This window comes from Protopterus annectens, chromosome 17.part0 (genome assembly GCF_019279795.1).
Source record: "Protopterus annectens isolate FY-2018-M chromosome 17.part0, PAN1.0, whole genome shotgun sequence".
In the NCBI taxonomy this organism is placed as follows: Eukaryota; Metazoa; Chordata; order Ceratodontiformes; family Protopteridae; genus Protopterus; species Protopterus annectens.
In genome coordinates this window covers 810971719-810987147 of record NC_056751.1, presented here as the reverse complement: position 1 = coordinate 810987147, position 15429 = coordinate 810971719, and the positions used below count along the sequence as shown (strand labels likewise).

Sequence of the window (15429 nt, the reverse complement as noted above, 5' to 3'; positions counted from 1 at the left end):
TACTCAGAGACTTTTTATGGTACCCAGAAAAGACAGTTCATGGCGTCCTATCCTGGGCCTGTCTACTCTAAACACCTTTTTGGTGATTCCAAAATTCAAGATGCTGACTCTTCACCAGTTGCTTCCTATGCTAGGAAAAGATGCCTGGTTGGCAACACTCGATTTAAAGGAAAACAACAGGATATTAAAGCAGATTCCCCAACCTGCTGACTCTTCCAGTCCCTGTTCTTTGATAAAGCTTAAAATCACCCTTGCAGCTTTAAAAAATAACCCACTCAACTGTTTTCCCTGTTCTGCTTCCTAGCTTTCTATACTGTTTTTATTTCACTTTGCAAACCAACTTGAAAAACCTGTAGTGGCTCTGAAATTATGATGTCACATCTGCCATCTGCTCTTGCTCTAGCTATCGGGATGTTTCCTCCCCCAAAGTGGATGTAATTCCCGCCTGATTTGCATGCTGTATAGAAGAGCCAGTGTTCCTCCCATATTGTGATGTCAGACCTGCCTTACCCAGCCCACTCAACCTAATAAAATCCATGTGGTGTGTGGAACTCCTTTTCATTGTGCGTGTATCCTGTCGACTGCATTTGTTTGAGGGACGACTGAAAAGTTTGGATTTCCTGCATTTTCGTCTGCATTTTTTGCTTCATTGGTAAGGTAAGTCTTCGTAGAGAATTAAAAATTTAATTCTACACACAGCCCCTGTTTCAATGCACTTCTAGCCCTATTTTGCGCTGCCTGATATAGTTTATGACTCTCTTCTGAACAGGAATACTCTCTTCCTCCCTATAAGGATTCTGCTGCTGAAGAATCTATCCCTTCAGCCTCTTCTCCTGAGGATTATTCTTTTGGGGAAACCCTGCATACCATGAGGGAGCACTTCCACTGGGAGAGGTAAGACTACTCAGAATCTAAGAAAAGGCTCAGAGACTTTCCTTTACTACCTCAGCACAGGCTTATTGCTGTCCCCCCTGTTTTAGACATTGTAGATTATGTATTTTCAGAATTTTCAGAGTCCGGCCTGTCTCCTGACTCTTTACCCCCTGCACCTGTTAAGCCAGACAGATACTACAGGGTTCCAGATTCACATGAATTTCTTTATAAAAACCCTGCTGCTGGCCCAGAAACTATTTCTCAGGGTCCCAAAGTCAAGGCTTCCACTGCAACAAACCCTATCCCCTCTGATAGGGATTCAAGGGCACTGGACAGATGGGGGAAAAAGGTTTACACTTCTACCTTGGCTGAGAGGGCTTTAAATTGTCAATTTCATATGCTTAAATATCAGCAATACTTAATGTCACTGCTTAAACAGAAAATATTAACAAATTCTGAATGTGCAGAAAACAAGGAAATGCAGGATTTATTGCATGCAACTGAACAAGTGGGAAGGCATACTTTGCAATGTGGTTTTGATTCTCTGGAGGCCTCTTGCAGGACCACTGTTACGGGTTCTGTCATTAGGAGGCATGCTTGGTTAAAGGAACAGAATCTGCCTGATCATGTTAAAGCAAAATTATTAGATGCTCCATTACAGCATGATACTTTGGTGTTAAAGCAAAGGAGGTGTTGAAGAAAATGGAGGACAAAGCAAAGTCTATGCAGACAGTTAAGGATTTCTTACAGGTGCAGCCACCCAGATTTAGCAGGAACTGGCCCACAAAGAATTGGTCCTTTCCAGTGTCAGACAGGCCACAAAGAGGCAGATACAGACGCCCCAGAGGCAGATCCCCAGCCCCAAGGCTCATACAGGCCTAAACAATGGGGTGCTTCTACCTCCAAAAGCGGAGAAGGCAAATCACAGCTACACAGGAAACAGTCCCAATGACTTTCCTCTGCCAGCACCAAGCACTTATCTTTTGGCAGCCCCCTTAGCAGGAAAACTAGCACTTTTTTCACAAAATTGGCGGATCACCCAGGACAAATGGGTCTTGAATATAGTGTCTCAGGGCTTACAGATTCCACTTTCACACCCTGCCAAGGGCAAAAGGTATGACAGACCTGCCATACAATCAATGGGCAGAGGCACAAAAGCCAGTTTCATCCCTCATGGACACGAGGGACATTCAGCGAGTACCACAGCAAGAGCAGGGACAAGGATTTTACTCGAGACTTTTCTTGGTACCCAGAAAGGACAAAGTCTGGAGAACAATACTGGACCTGTCTATTCTAAACACATTTCTGGACGTTCCAAAATTCAAAATGTTGACTCCGTAGCAGCTTCTGCCCATGCTGGGCAAGAAGGCTTGGCTTGTAACTTTGGACCTAAAAGAGGCATACCTGCATGTCCCAATCAGACAATCTTGCAGAAGATACCTCAGATTCATAGCTGGCTCAATGCACTACCAATTCTCTGCACTGCCCTTTGGCTTATGTACTGCGCCCAGGGTCTTCACAAAATGCCTGGCACCAGTAATTGCATTTTGCAGACAAAGAGGAATTCAAATATATCCTTACTTGGATGACTGCCTTATTCAAGCAGAGAACAAGGACATTCTACTAAAGCATCTGGCGTTTGTAAAAAGATTACTAATTTGCCTAGGGTACACAGTAAATGAAAATAAATTAAAACTAGTACCCTCTCAAGAGAATATTCCTGGGTGCAAGCTTAAATACAACTGCCCAGATGGCTTATCTCATGCCAGACAAAGGCAACGGACTTCTTACTTCAAAATGTTTGCAACAAAGACCCAGTTATCTGCAAGAAAAAATCTGCAGGCTTTGAGCTTCATGGCATCCTGCATCCTGCTAATTCCATATGCCAGACCGCATATGAGGAAACTACAGTGGTATCTAAAAAGTGTTTGGACTCAACATTGCCACAGCCTGGAAACATTAATTACCCTCATTCCCTGCCTGCAACAGAAGTTTCGATGGTGGGTACAGGCCTGTCACCACAACAAGGGACAGCCATTCACTTTACCCACAGCCAGGCAGACACTAACAACGGATGCATCAGGTTATTCCTGCGGGGCCCACATGGCAGAAAAATGTATTCAGGGCACATGGCCCGCAAGCCAGATGCATCTTCATATCAATCAAAAAGAGATGCTAGCTGTTCAAAATGCCATGACAGCTTTCAAGGATCTACTTCATCCAGGACAACTACTGATAAAGACGGACAATACTACAGTCATGTGGTACACAAACAAGCAGGGAGGCGCACATTCCTACCCCCTCTACAGACAAGCCATGACTTTGTGGGACACAGCATTGACTTGTCAAGTTCCCTGCAAGCACAATTTCTGCTAGGAAAGATAAATACTCGGGCAGACTAAGCAGAAACCTCATGGATTCCCACGAGTGGAAACTGGATCCACAAGTCTTCAGCATAACAAGGAAATGGGGATGCCCAGACATAGATCTGTTTGCCTCCCCTCACAACTGCCAACTACAGAGATTCTGCACAAGGACTTATCACAAGCAAGCATGGAAAGTGGATGCATTATCCTTCATCTGGAAGAACCTAACAGTATATGCCTTTCCTCCACTGCCTATCCTCCCCGAGATATTCCTAAAGGTTAGACAAGAGAAGCCAAAAATGATACTGGCCATGCCAGCACTGGTACCCAATCCTAAAGAACTTGTCTCAAGGTCCAGCCTGGACATTGCCTCAAATTCCTCACTTACTGACCCAACAAAACAGTCAGATCCTGCACAGCCAACTCAGGACCTTAAATCTGGCAGCATGGCGGATAATGTGATAATTCAGAACACTCCTCTCTCCAAAGCTGTGATGAATGTTATTTTGGAGGCCAGGAGGCCCAGTACCAGAAAATGTTCAGAAAAATGGAAGAGATTCTATGCTTGGAACCAGGCAGAAGGAATTGACACGTTTGTTGCAAACATTCCTCAGATTTTACAATACTTAACTGAGATGCTGGACAGAGGCCTATCCTTTTCATCAATTAAGATCCATGCCTCTGCCATTTCAGCCCATTACAATACGGAACCACCTATCTTTTCTTATTCGTTAATAAGGCAGTACCTCAGAGGGGTCAAAAACATAAGACCTCCAAGGAGAGCACCAATACCTGCATGGGTCCTCAATTATGTCTTGGAAAAACTCACACTGCCTTCTTTTGAACCAGCCTCAACAGCGGATATAAAATTCTTATCCTGGAAAATTGCTCTGCTCCTAGCAATAACCTCTGCAAGATGAGTCTCTGAGTTACAGGCACTCATGGCTGTGGAACCTTTAACATTTTCCATCCAGACAGGGTTTCTCTTAGGACAAACCCGACATTTATGCCTAAGGTGGCGTCCAGTGTGGCCCTTAACCAAACCATTCACTTGCCTACCTTTTATCCAAACCCACAGAACAAGGGTGAGAGACTTCTGCATTATTTGGACATACACAGACAGCTACGCTTCTACTTGGACAGAACTAAAGCTTTCAGAAAGACTGAGCAACTTTTAGCGGCATATGCTGCAGGATCACAAGGAAAGGCCATCTCAAAACAGACTATTTCAAAATGGATTGGCCATTGCATTCGTTTCTGCAATTTACAACATGGCAAATCAGTGCCTAAGGACATTAGGCCACATTCAACCAGAGCAGCAGCCTTCCTCAGAGGAGTACCAACCAAAGACATGTTAGAGGCTGGAACTTGGAGTTCGATGCACACCTTTACAAAGCACTACCACTTACCTCTCTAAATCCAGAGCAGGTTTTGCCACTGCATTTCTGCAGGGCCTCATAGCCTCTCCTAATCCTATTTAGCCCCAGCCACCCATCCTCGGCTTTGGGATTAAACCCAAGAGTAATGACTGCAACAGTGAAACACTATGAACATAGTACAGTTGTGTACCTACCATAACTGAAGATGTTCGAGTGTATTCACTGTTGCAGTCCAGGTTACCCTCCCACCATCCCCCTTTCTTTTGCTTGGTCTTATCTGTACTTCTCTATTCTATGCAACCTATGTGGTGTATTTCCTTGTAGATGAAGGAAATGATTACCTTGGTGCATGCATGTTTATTGGCATAATTTTTAGCCTACCCTTTTGGGGGCATCTGACATGCGAGGCGAGAAAAACTGAAGAAAATGGCGTCTGCTGCATCTTTTATACCCCTGGCGCACTGACGTCAGGGAAGAGGTGACAGCAACGGACGCCGGACCAAGACTTTGGAATTCAGGCCGACTGCAGGTAGCCTGCCAGCAGGATAACCCAAGAGTAATGACTGCAACAGTGAATACACTCTAACATCTACATGTACGGTAGGTACACAACTGTACTTTCTGCTGAGTCAGCGTAGCAGGAGCATTCGTTATGAATGGAGAATACTATATAATTTCATCAGCGGCACCCATTTGTTTCCACTTATATGTATTATTAGCATTAATATTTTGCAATAACACTGGTCTTGTACGAACTGACCGTTCGCTCAGGTTTGCTCGATTGTCTTACTGTCACACATCAGTAGCTTTAGTGGTGTTAATTGTACCGTGCCAGATTTTTCAGTTATGGACATTGAAATTGCTTTATCAGCATTGAACCTACAGTATATAATTCATGATGTGTTGGTCACTGTTCAAACTCCTTCCATGACTGGGCCGAAAAAAACTAGTCCTTTTAACCCCCTACTGCATACTACTTTGCAAATGTTTCAAAATCAGTGTGAAAATGAGTTTCGCAGGATGACAGGTTATGTAAGTGATGACAATCTAAGTTCCTGAGAAAAGGGAGCTTTGCAAAATTTATGCAAAAATTCTGATATTAGAACAATGAAGGCCGACAAAGGGGGTAAAATTGTGGTCATGGATACCATTCAATATAATGAATCTATGATAGACATGTTAAGTGACAGTGAGACATACAAAGTGACTAGTGTCAATGTTGTTAAAAGTTTTCAACGAGTTGATACACTGTTGTTTGACATGTTTAGCCAAGGAGAATTAGATCATCAGAGTTATGAATATTTGTTGGTCGAACACCCAAAATTGGCTACATTATTTGGTATTCCAAAATTACATGTTGACCAGCATAACCCACCTTTTAGACCTATTATTTCCGCAAAGCATTCCAAAACTGAGAATATATCTATTTGGCTTGACTATATTCTGAATCCTATTGTACAGAGAACTAGATTTTACATTGGAGATTCCTGGCATTTATTGGAAGAACTAAGGAATATTGATGTTTCATCTAGTTCTGTCAGCTTTGCTACTCTTGACGTCAAGTCCTTATATACTGCTATCAAGCAAACAGAAGGATTAGAATATTTGAGGGAATACCTGACTTTATATTCTGATGTTGAGAATCACAAGGTTAGCACCATTTGTGATCTAATGGAGTTGGTCCTAGAGAATAATTTCTTCAGATTTGGTAAACATATTTATCAACAGATTTCAGGAGTAGCAATGGGAGCGAGGGTGGCACCAGCTTTTGCCAATTTGGTTATGGCAGATTGGGAGCTTAAATTTTTGGTTAAATGTCATCTTTTCAATAGGGCACTTGCATATTTTAGATTTATTGATGATTTACTTTTTTTTGTGGATTGGCACTTTTGAAGAATTTTCGGACTTGGTGACAGATTTGAATCACAGTACTGACTTCTTGGTCTTCAAATTGAGTGGTTTTGGGGATAACCTTTCTTGATGTCCTCCTTAGTATAGATACAGTTAATAGCTCATTGAAAAGTCAAATATATAGGAAAGAGGTTTTTGCGAACCAGTATTTACACAAGGACAGTTTACATCCTACACATGAAAAAAGGAGTAGTGAAGGGCCAGATAATTTGAGTAGGCTCACCACTGATGATGATGTATTTCAAAGTGAAGTAGGATTTTTAAGGTCACTATTCTTGTATAGAGGTTACGCATTAAACTGAATTAAAAGAGAAAGAGGTCATTTCTTTAAGGAAGGGGGCTGCTAAACCGATTCTTCTTTCTAGTCAGGTTTAAGTACTGGTTCCAAAGTTTTAGAGAATACCAGTAGTTACCACCTAGCATTCCCTTTACCGATTGTTGACGAAATGTGGTTCATCAGGGACATCATCGTTAACAATTGGAAAATGATATTAGGAAATAAAGATTTGGTTGGTACTTCAGGGATGAAACCCACTTTCACTTACAAAAGAGTTAAAAATTTAAAATCTATGCTGGAGATGGATCATTATAGATATCAGGACATGACAAGAGCAGCCAGTATTAAGAGGGGTACTTATGCATGCAATAACTGTAGGCAGTATAGATTTATTAGTAACAGTACCAGTGTATTCATAAAATCTCTTAATTACACCATTTGGTCCAAGAGTTATTACAATTGTAATTCCGATTATGTTGTTTACATCGCCAATTGTGTTTCATGTGAACATTATTACACAGGAAAAACTAAAAGGCTTCTAAAAAGAAGAATCTACGAGCACAGTTTGGCTACAAAAAACAAAGATCAGTTTAATTCTTTGGCCAAATATTCTTTAACATTAGAGATTTTAAGAAATTTCACTTTTCAGTTTTGGAAAAAATCAACACTAGTGAATTTGGAGGAGATTTAAACAATGTCTTGGAATGCAAGGAGACATTGTGGCAACTATTGTTGGGGGCTGATAGGTTGCCTGGCCTCAATGATTATATTAATTTAAAATGTTTTTTGAAATATAGATAGGTGTGACCCATATGCATGTGATACATGTATGTTTTGTGTGAGGTGTACATGTGTGTACACATACTTGTTCATATCACTCTGATTCCCTTCAGAGACATGATATGATTTACATTATTCATATATATATATATATATATATATATATATATATATATATATATATATACATATTTTTTATATACATTTTGGTGTATGTACTTGTGTGTATATATCATCATTATTTTTATATTGTCATATATTTTTTACGATATTTATACATATTTTTTCACATGTGTATTTTATATTTTCATAGTGACTGTTTGGTCCTATGTGTGTGTGGGGGGAGGGGTACATGTCTATATGTCCATATGTGTGTGCGGGTGTGTGTATGCATGTGATTGTTGTGTCTACGTGTGAGAGTTCTTTGGATACGCATTTCATATGCTCAAGTTGATTATTACGCTATTCACACAGCATGAATTTACACTGCACTTTTATGACTGTATTTTTGCATTTATACATATGTATGTGTATATATGTGTATATACATTCATTTGTATATATATATATATATATATATATATATATATATTTATTTTTTTTTGTTATTATGACAATACTTCATTTTTGTAGAAAATCACATTTGTTATTTTTTCAGTTTGATGGTCATGATGTCATTTCTTGTTTAGTAAGTTATTTAAGGAACTGGAAATCATTTGAAAATGTTTCTGAGGAAGTTCACGTATTAAACAGTGGATGAAAGCACTACATTTTTGGCTTGCCACTTGGTTTTCGGACTATCAGGCTGATTCTCCGGTTCCGAAACACTGTACAACTCCCGGTATTCTGTTTCAAAAAGGAAACAGACTATCGGAGTTTCTTACAGAAAAGCATAGCAAAGCAGGCGTGTGTGTGTCTGTGTGTCTGTGTATGTGAATGCAAGCAAGGGGCAAATGTGTGTGTGTGTGTGTGTGTGTGTGTGGTTACTGGTGGCAAGTGTGTGGTGTGTGTGAAGGTGGCAACCCTAAAGGCTTCTGGTTTACTTGGTTTTTTTGCCAGCAGGTCTGCAGTTCATTTTTTCGTTTAGGCAGTATTAGTGATGTGTGTGAATGCAAGCAAAGGGGCAAGTGTGTGTGTGTGTGTCTGTGTGTGAATGCAAGCAAGGGGCAAGTGTGTGTGTGTGTGTGTGTGTGTGTGTGTGTGTGTGTGTGTGTGTGTGTGTGTGTGTGTGTGTGTGTGTGTGTGTGTGTGTGTGTGTGTGTGTGTGAATGCAAGCAAGGGGCAAGTGTGTGTGTAAATACAAGCAAGGGGCAAGTGTGTGTGTGTGTGTGTGTGTGTGTGTGTGTGTGTGTGTGTGACTACAAGCAAGGGGCAAGTGTGTGTGAATGCAAGCAAGGGGCAAGTGTGTGTGTGTGTGTGTGTGTGTGTGTGTGTGTGTGTGTGTGTGTGTGTGTGTATCTGTATGAATGCTTACTAAGCTGGGCATTAATCCCTACATCACTCGATGGGTTGCCAACTGGCTTACTGACAGAACCCACGCTGTAAAAGTAGCCCACTCAAAATCCAGCTTCTGACAAGTCAGAGTACCTTAGGGGTCAGTCCTGGGACCGCTCTTGTTTGGCATCTACTTCTCTGAAGTACAGGCCAGCACTAAGGGATTCTGGCTAACAAAGTTCACAGATGACTGCAAACTGGGAGCCATTATTGAATCCCCAAATGTTGTGGATACTCTAGAAAAGGGCCTTACAGAAACAGATGCTTGGTGCCAGAGCCATGGTCTCAAGCTCGGTGCCAAGAAATGTATAGGTATCCCCTTTGGGAAAAAACATGTACCCATTCTGGGACATGCTACACTTAAAGAAATCCCAATCCCTCAGAGCTACACGCTCCAGGGATCTAAACCTTGTCATCACAATAAACAAATGCTGGAGGGATAGGTTCCTGACACAGAGTCTGCCCAGACTCTGGAATAGACTGTCCGTACATGTCAAGCAGACCGCCTCTTTGGCACTTTTCAAACAGAACATTGACGATTGGATGGGAGAAAGAAATTAACCCCGGGGATCACGTCACTCACCCTGCTAGACAGGGGTCCAGGGTAGAAAATAGTGTGGAAGTAATAGCCAGGGAATTGTTATGGCTATGCTTGTATAAGCCCCAGGGCCGATAGCCTAGTACCAACCTATGAACCTATAGTTAACAGACTGCTATCAGAAGGAAGAAGCCCTTGGGTCATTTTAGCTGTTGCCAAACAAACTTTGTGTCTGTGTGATAAGGGGCAAGTGTGTGCACGTTTGTGTGATAAAGGGCACTCTGCCAGTATCTGCTGAATTTTACAAAACCACTTTTATCTCTAAAGCTGTCCCAGCACAATCTGGTAGTTAGATGCAACATTAAATACACTATACTTGTATGTTCTTCATATATTGAATTGATAGTCTGTTTTGTGATTTATGATTTAGTGTTGAATTGTCACTTAATTCCATTAGGTACCGGTGCGCCTTTGCGGGGTAATTTTTTCCCTGTGGTTGTGGAACTGTATAGTTATAAAGACAGGAAGAATGTGATTGTTCCCAGGTGGTGTGGGCATGGTTGCTTAACCCTCCCCTCAAAACCGTAACACCTTTAGTTTTGCAGCCATGTTTGGATGGATTTGGATCAGGGTGATTGCAGTTTATAGGTCTCCTTTTTGCTGGGATTTATGCAAGTCCCCTAAAGTGGGAATGATGAAAGTTTAAAAATAGAACATCTTTCATGAAAGGTCTGAGGTGGAAGATTGTGTATGTGGTTATGCTGATAAGAACTGGAAATTCCTTTATTAACACTAATGTACAGTAGACAGTTTATTGGACTGTGCTGTAGAAGCCGAATCTGTGGACAGGTTTACTGGGCTGTGTAAAGTAGGGCTCGCTAGTGTTGGATTAAAGTACTTTAATAATGTTGTAGGTGGAAAACTGTTCAATGGGTGCATTTCATGTACAATTTGAATGGAGCGGCTTGATGTGTAAGATCTGTGTAGGCATATGATTCTGTTACTGATGTCTGCACAGCCAAAGTACATAATTACTCGTATATTCCTCGGACGAAGGCCTGGGGTCATTCTTGGTGTTGCCAAACAAACTTGTGGTTATGTGTGTGAAAGGGTGTGTGTGTGAGCTGAGCGAGTGTGGTGTGTGAGCTGAGCGAGTGTGGTGTGTGAGCTGAGCGAGTGTGGTGTGTGAGCTGAGCGAGTGTGGTGTGTGAGCGAGGGTGAGCGAGTGTGGTGTGTGAGCGAGGGTGAGCGAGTGTGGTGTGTGTGAGGTGAGCGAGTGTGGTGTGTGAGCGAGGTGGTGTGAGCGAGGGTGAGCGAGTGTGGTGTGTGAGCGAGGGTGAGCGAGTGTGGTGTGTGAGCGAGGGTGAGCGAGTGTGGTGTGTGAGCGAGGGTGAGCGAGTGTGGTGAGTAGGTGCAGGTGGGTGGGGTGGGTGCGGATGGGTGGTGAGTGGGGTGAGTGTAGGTGGGTGGTGAGTGAGAGTGGGTGAGTCTCATTTTTGGATGTAATTTCTAAATTTTGTAAACTTTGTTTTTGTATTGTCATATTGCTTTACATTGCCCTACCGATATGTGACAGAGTACAGGCAGAAGCACAGTAACAGCTGCAAAAACTAAGTGCATAAATTTGCAATAACTATGCGTATACATTAATTGCATGTTTTTACATAAGAAGCAGATGTCTGTCACAATTAATTGACAACACTACATCAGATTACAAGTAGTATGCAATACCGTAATTTTTTAAATTGTGTCTTAAAAAAGCATGTTGGTGCTGTCATGCAAGTCTCTGAAATATTTTATGTTTATAGTGTGTCATTTGTTAGCTATTTAATCAAACGGGAAGGAAAAATAACTGGGAGTTTGATGCTTTGCAAAACGGTGATTATTTCCAGTGCTATGTAGCTTGGTTCTAAATTTGACCGGAGGAGTGCGACAAAAAGTGTCCCACTGTAAGGAGGGAAAGGCTGATAAGAAAACAGTACATTACTCTAGTCACCTGCTGTGAGCTGTCAATCACATGCAGATAATGGGTGACAGCTAGGGAAGGTAGGTGTGAAGTGGGAGGGGAGATGCCTTGAAGAACTAGATTTCAGCCTTCACAAAAGTAAGCAAGTTAGCATTTCTAAGAAACAAAAGCAATAAAAGGCACTTTTCAGTTTCGTTCTGTAGCATTTGCACTACTTGTGTTTGAAGTATGATAACATTTTAACCAAAAGTAGGGGAGTTTTAAGACAGCAGTGAATGCCTGTTAAGTCAATGAAGTGACAGCAGCTTAAGGGAAAACGTGGCAGATCTGATGCAATTTTTTGGAGACCAACAATGCATTCTGGGATACTTAGAGGCAGAGTAAACAGTCTGAATTATTTCAAAATGCCAGCCCCCATGTGGTCAGAGTCAGAAATTGCATATAAAAATATCTAAAAAGCTCTAAATAGTCCCAGAGTGCTGTTAAAATGTAGGAAACACCAAAACGTGATGGAATAAATGTTTTTTGAGTCTGAGGGTGCGGTTGTCCTTTAAAGGAAGCATACCTGCACATCCCAGTCAGGGAGTCTTGCAGTAGGATACCTTCACTTCAAAGCAGGCTACACGCACTATCAGTTCTCTGCACTGCCCTTTGGCTTACCTACTGCGCTCAGGGTATTCACAAAGTGCCTAGTCATTGCATTTTGTGGGCAAAAGTATATTCAAATATACCCATACCTGGACGATTGTCTAATTCAGGCAGAAAGCCAGGACATACTTTTGAATCATCTGGCCTTTGTACAAAGGGTGCTAACTCTACCCTGTCATCAAATTATATTCCTGGGAGCAAGCTTGAATACAACTTCTCAGATGGCTTTCCTCATGCCAGAGAAACAAATTGGCAACCTACTTCAGACTAGTGGCCACGAAAACCCTGCTATCTGCAAGGCAAAACTCCGTAGTCTCAAAGTTTTCAGCTAGATGAACAAAAAGTTGCTGACAGTTTAACTTCTGTAATTACTGAAATATTTTAAGTTGTCTATTACAATTGTAGTAGTGTTTACTGTGACTCTTAAAATTCAGTTTAAGACCTTGAACCTAAAAAAATACTACCACTGTAAAAATTTCTGCTGAAGTTTGCTGTTTATACTTTAGTAGCTCCTATGGTTCCAAAGATTTGAACATTTGTTTAAAATGTGAGGGCATAGTTTGATACTGTCAAAAGGCTTAGGCTCTGCCCATTGGAAGTTACAGTGCAAAGTTCCTCAGCTCTATTGGAGTGAATGAGTTAGTCCTGCATCTTAGGCCACCGAGACGTGACCCTGCTCTCCTAGTGCTTCAATTATTTGCTGGAGAAGTTAAAACAACTGTCCTTTGGGTCATTGGCCTCAACACTCTTCAAATTGGGTACATGGAAAGCTGCCTTGCTGCTGGCACTCGTCTTAGCCATGCATATCTCTGAGCGGCAAGCCCTAATGTACAAAGAACGCTTCATTTTCCACAGGGACAGCATTACCTTGAGAACTAGCCCTTCCTTGTCCAAGATGGTGCTAGAAGTCTTCTTAAACATCTATTCATCTCTGTACTTTCTCCTAATCCACAGAATGAGGGGCAGAGAATTCTCACTCTCTAGAGATTCTGTCTACATAGCAACATTCCCCAATTCATCTGACCAGTTTTGTTTTGCAGAACGTAAACCTGGAAAACCAGTGTTTAAAAAAAAAAAAAAAAAATGGATTGCCAACTGTTTCTTTTATCATGGTAAACTGATATTTAGCAAAGTCAGAGCCCACTCAAGAACAAAAGCTTCCCCTACAGCATTTTTGAAAAGGATCTCCTACACAGTGCATCCTGGAAACTGCCACATGGTCCTCTGTACATGCCTTAACCAAACACCATTTTAGCCAAGTCCAGTCCCCTTAGGGCCTATACAAGCCTAGCCATAATACTCCCTGGCTATTTCTTCCCAGAATATTTACTTTCCTGGTCCCCTGTCTAGCAGAGCGACTGACGTGATCCATGGGGTGAATTTCCTATCTCCCATCTAATCGTCAAGGTTCCTTTTGAAGAGGGCCAAAGAGGCACTCTGCTTGACATCTGTGGGAAGTCTTTTCCAGAGTATGGGGAGTCTCTGGGTCATGAACCTATCTCTCCAGCGTGTTTTGTTTATTGTGATGACTAGGTTTAGATCCCTGGAGCATGTAGCTTAGATTTCTTTTAAGTGTAGCATGTCCAACAGCACTGGGTTTGACATGGCCTTGTATGTTAAGCAGAGATCACCTCTAAGTAGGCGATATGTGACAGAGTATAGCTGGAGTTTTTTTAGACTGTCCGCATAGGGCATCCGCTTTAGGCCAGTGATTCTTTGTGAGGTATTTCTGTGGCCTCTCCAGTTGTTGCACATGTCTTGTGAGGTACATACCAAGTGGGCCGTTGTACTCTGTAATGGGTCTAATGGGGGATGAGTACAGTGGGACAATGACCTCCTTTTTTTCTGGATGAAAAGCCCTTGGTGATGAGGTGTGCCACATAGCCACAACAGTCAGGAAATCCTTCTATGTGGTTATTGAAAGTGAGACCACTGTCCATTTGTGTCCCTAAATCCCTCATCACACTTTCAGTGTTTAGTGTACTGCCACTTAAGTGGTAATTCATGGGTGCATGTTTTTTTCCAAAAGGGATAACTATATATTTCTTGGCATTGAGCTTGAGCCCATAGCTCTGGCACCAAGCATCTGTTTCTGTAAGGCCCTTTTGTAGAATATCCACATAATTTGGGGATTCAATAATGGCTCCCAGTTTGCAGTCAACTGCGAACTTTGTTAGCCAGAGTGCCTTAGTGCTGGCCTGTACATCAGGGAAGTAGATGCCAAACAAGAGCGGTCCCTGGACTGAACCCTGAGGTACTGTACTTGTCTGGAGCTGGATTTTGAGTCTGCTACTTCTACAGTGTGGGTCCTGTCAGTAAGCCAGTTGGCAACCCATCGAATGACATAGGGATTAATGCCCAGCTTAGTAAGTTCATCTATGATTCCAGAGTGGGGGCTGGTGTTGAAGACCTTGGCGAGGTCCAGATAGGCTGTAACCGCCGTACCCTCGTCCACGGCCCTGGAGACTGGTTGCAATCAGGTTAAGGGGAAAAGATTGGCCCTTTACGAAACCAAACTGGGTGGGGTCCAGTGTTTGAAGGTTGCCAAGGCCTTTGTTTATAAGTTCCATGATAATGCATCCCATGGCTTTGCAGATCAGGCTTGTCGGACTGATGGGACGATAGTTCCCGGGATCCAAGATGGATCCCCCCTTGTGGAGTGGGATAACTGTAGCTGTGTGCCACTCATTGGGCAAGAAGCTTGAGGTGAGGCTATTATTAAACATTAAACTTCAGTGAGGTGCCAGTTCATGTAGTACACAGCCCGGGATGTCTGGTCCCATGGATGCTGTATTCTTGGCTTTGGAGAGTGCGTTTCTTTTTTACCTGAGTGGCTGGCAGTGCCCTTTAGGAGGTGAGAGGGGGATGACGTTTGCACTGAACTGATCTGCCAGAATATTGGCAATATCCTTGGGGATCAGTATATTTAATACCATTCTATTGTAGCTCAAAGCAGGTCTGAGCATTGCCATTTAGATTATTGACATAACTATAGAATGCTTTCTGGTTGTCCTTGGAATCTTTGGCAATTTTATTTTTGTAACTAGCTTTGGAGGATTTTTTCAGGGATCTCAGCTTCTTACTGAGGCTGGTAAGGGAGTTTTTTGCATCCTGGGTTTTTCCTCTCCTGCAATAGTTACTTCCTTCTGTTCTATAGTTTGTTCATGGCAGGGGAGAAGACCATTTTGGTTCTGTTT

The 15429-nt window shown here is 42.2% G+C and overlaps 1 protein-coding gene across 1 annotated transcript in view; it reads left to right on the top strand.

Moving 5' to 3' along the window:
* EIF4G2 (eukaryotic translation initiation factor 4 gamma 2) overlaps positions 1–15429 on the top strand; it is a 1765983-nt gene that overhangs the window by 743941 nt on the left and 1006613 nt on the right. Inside the window, exon 9 of the mRNA XM_044059276.1 lies at positions 5722–6326. Coding sequence (XP_043915211.1) covers positions 5722–6326 — 605 coding nt within the window. The remainder of the gene's footprint in view (positions 1–5721; positions 6327–15429) is intronic.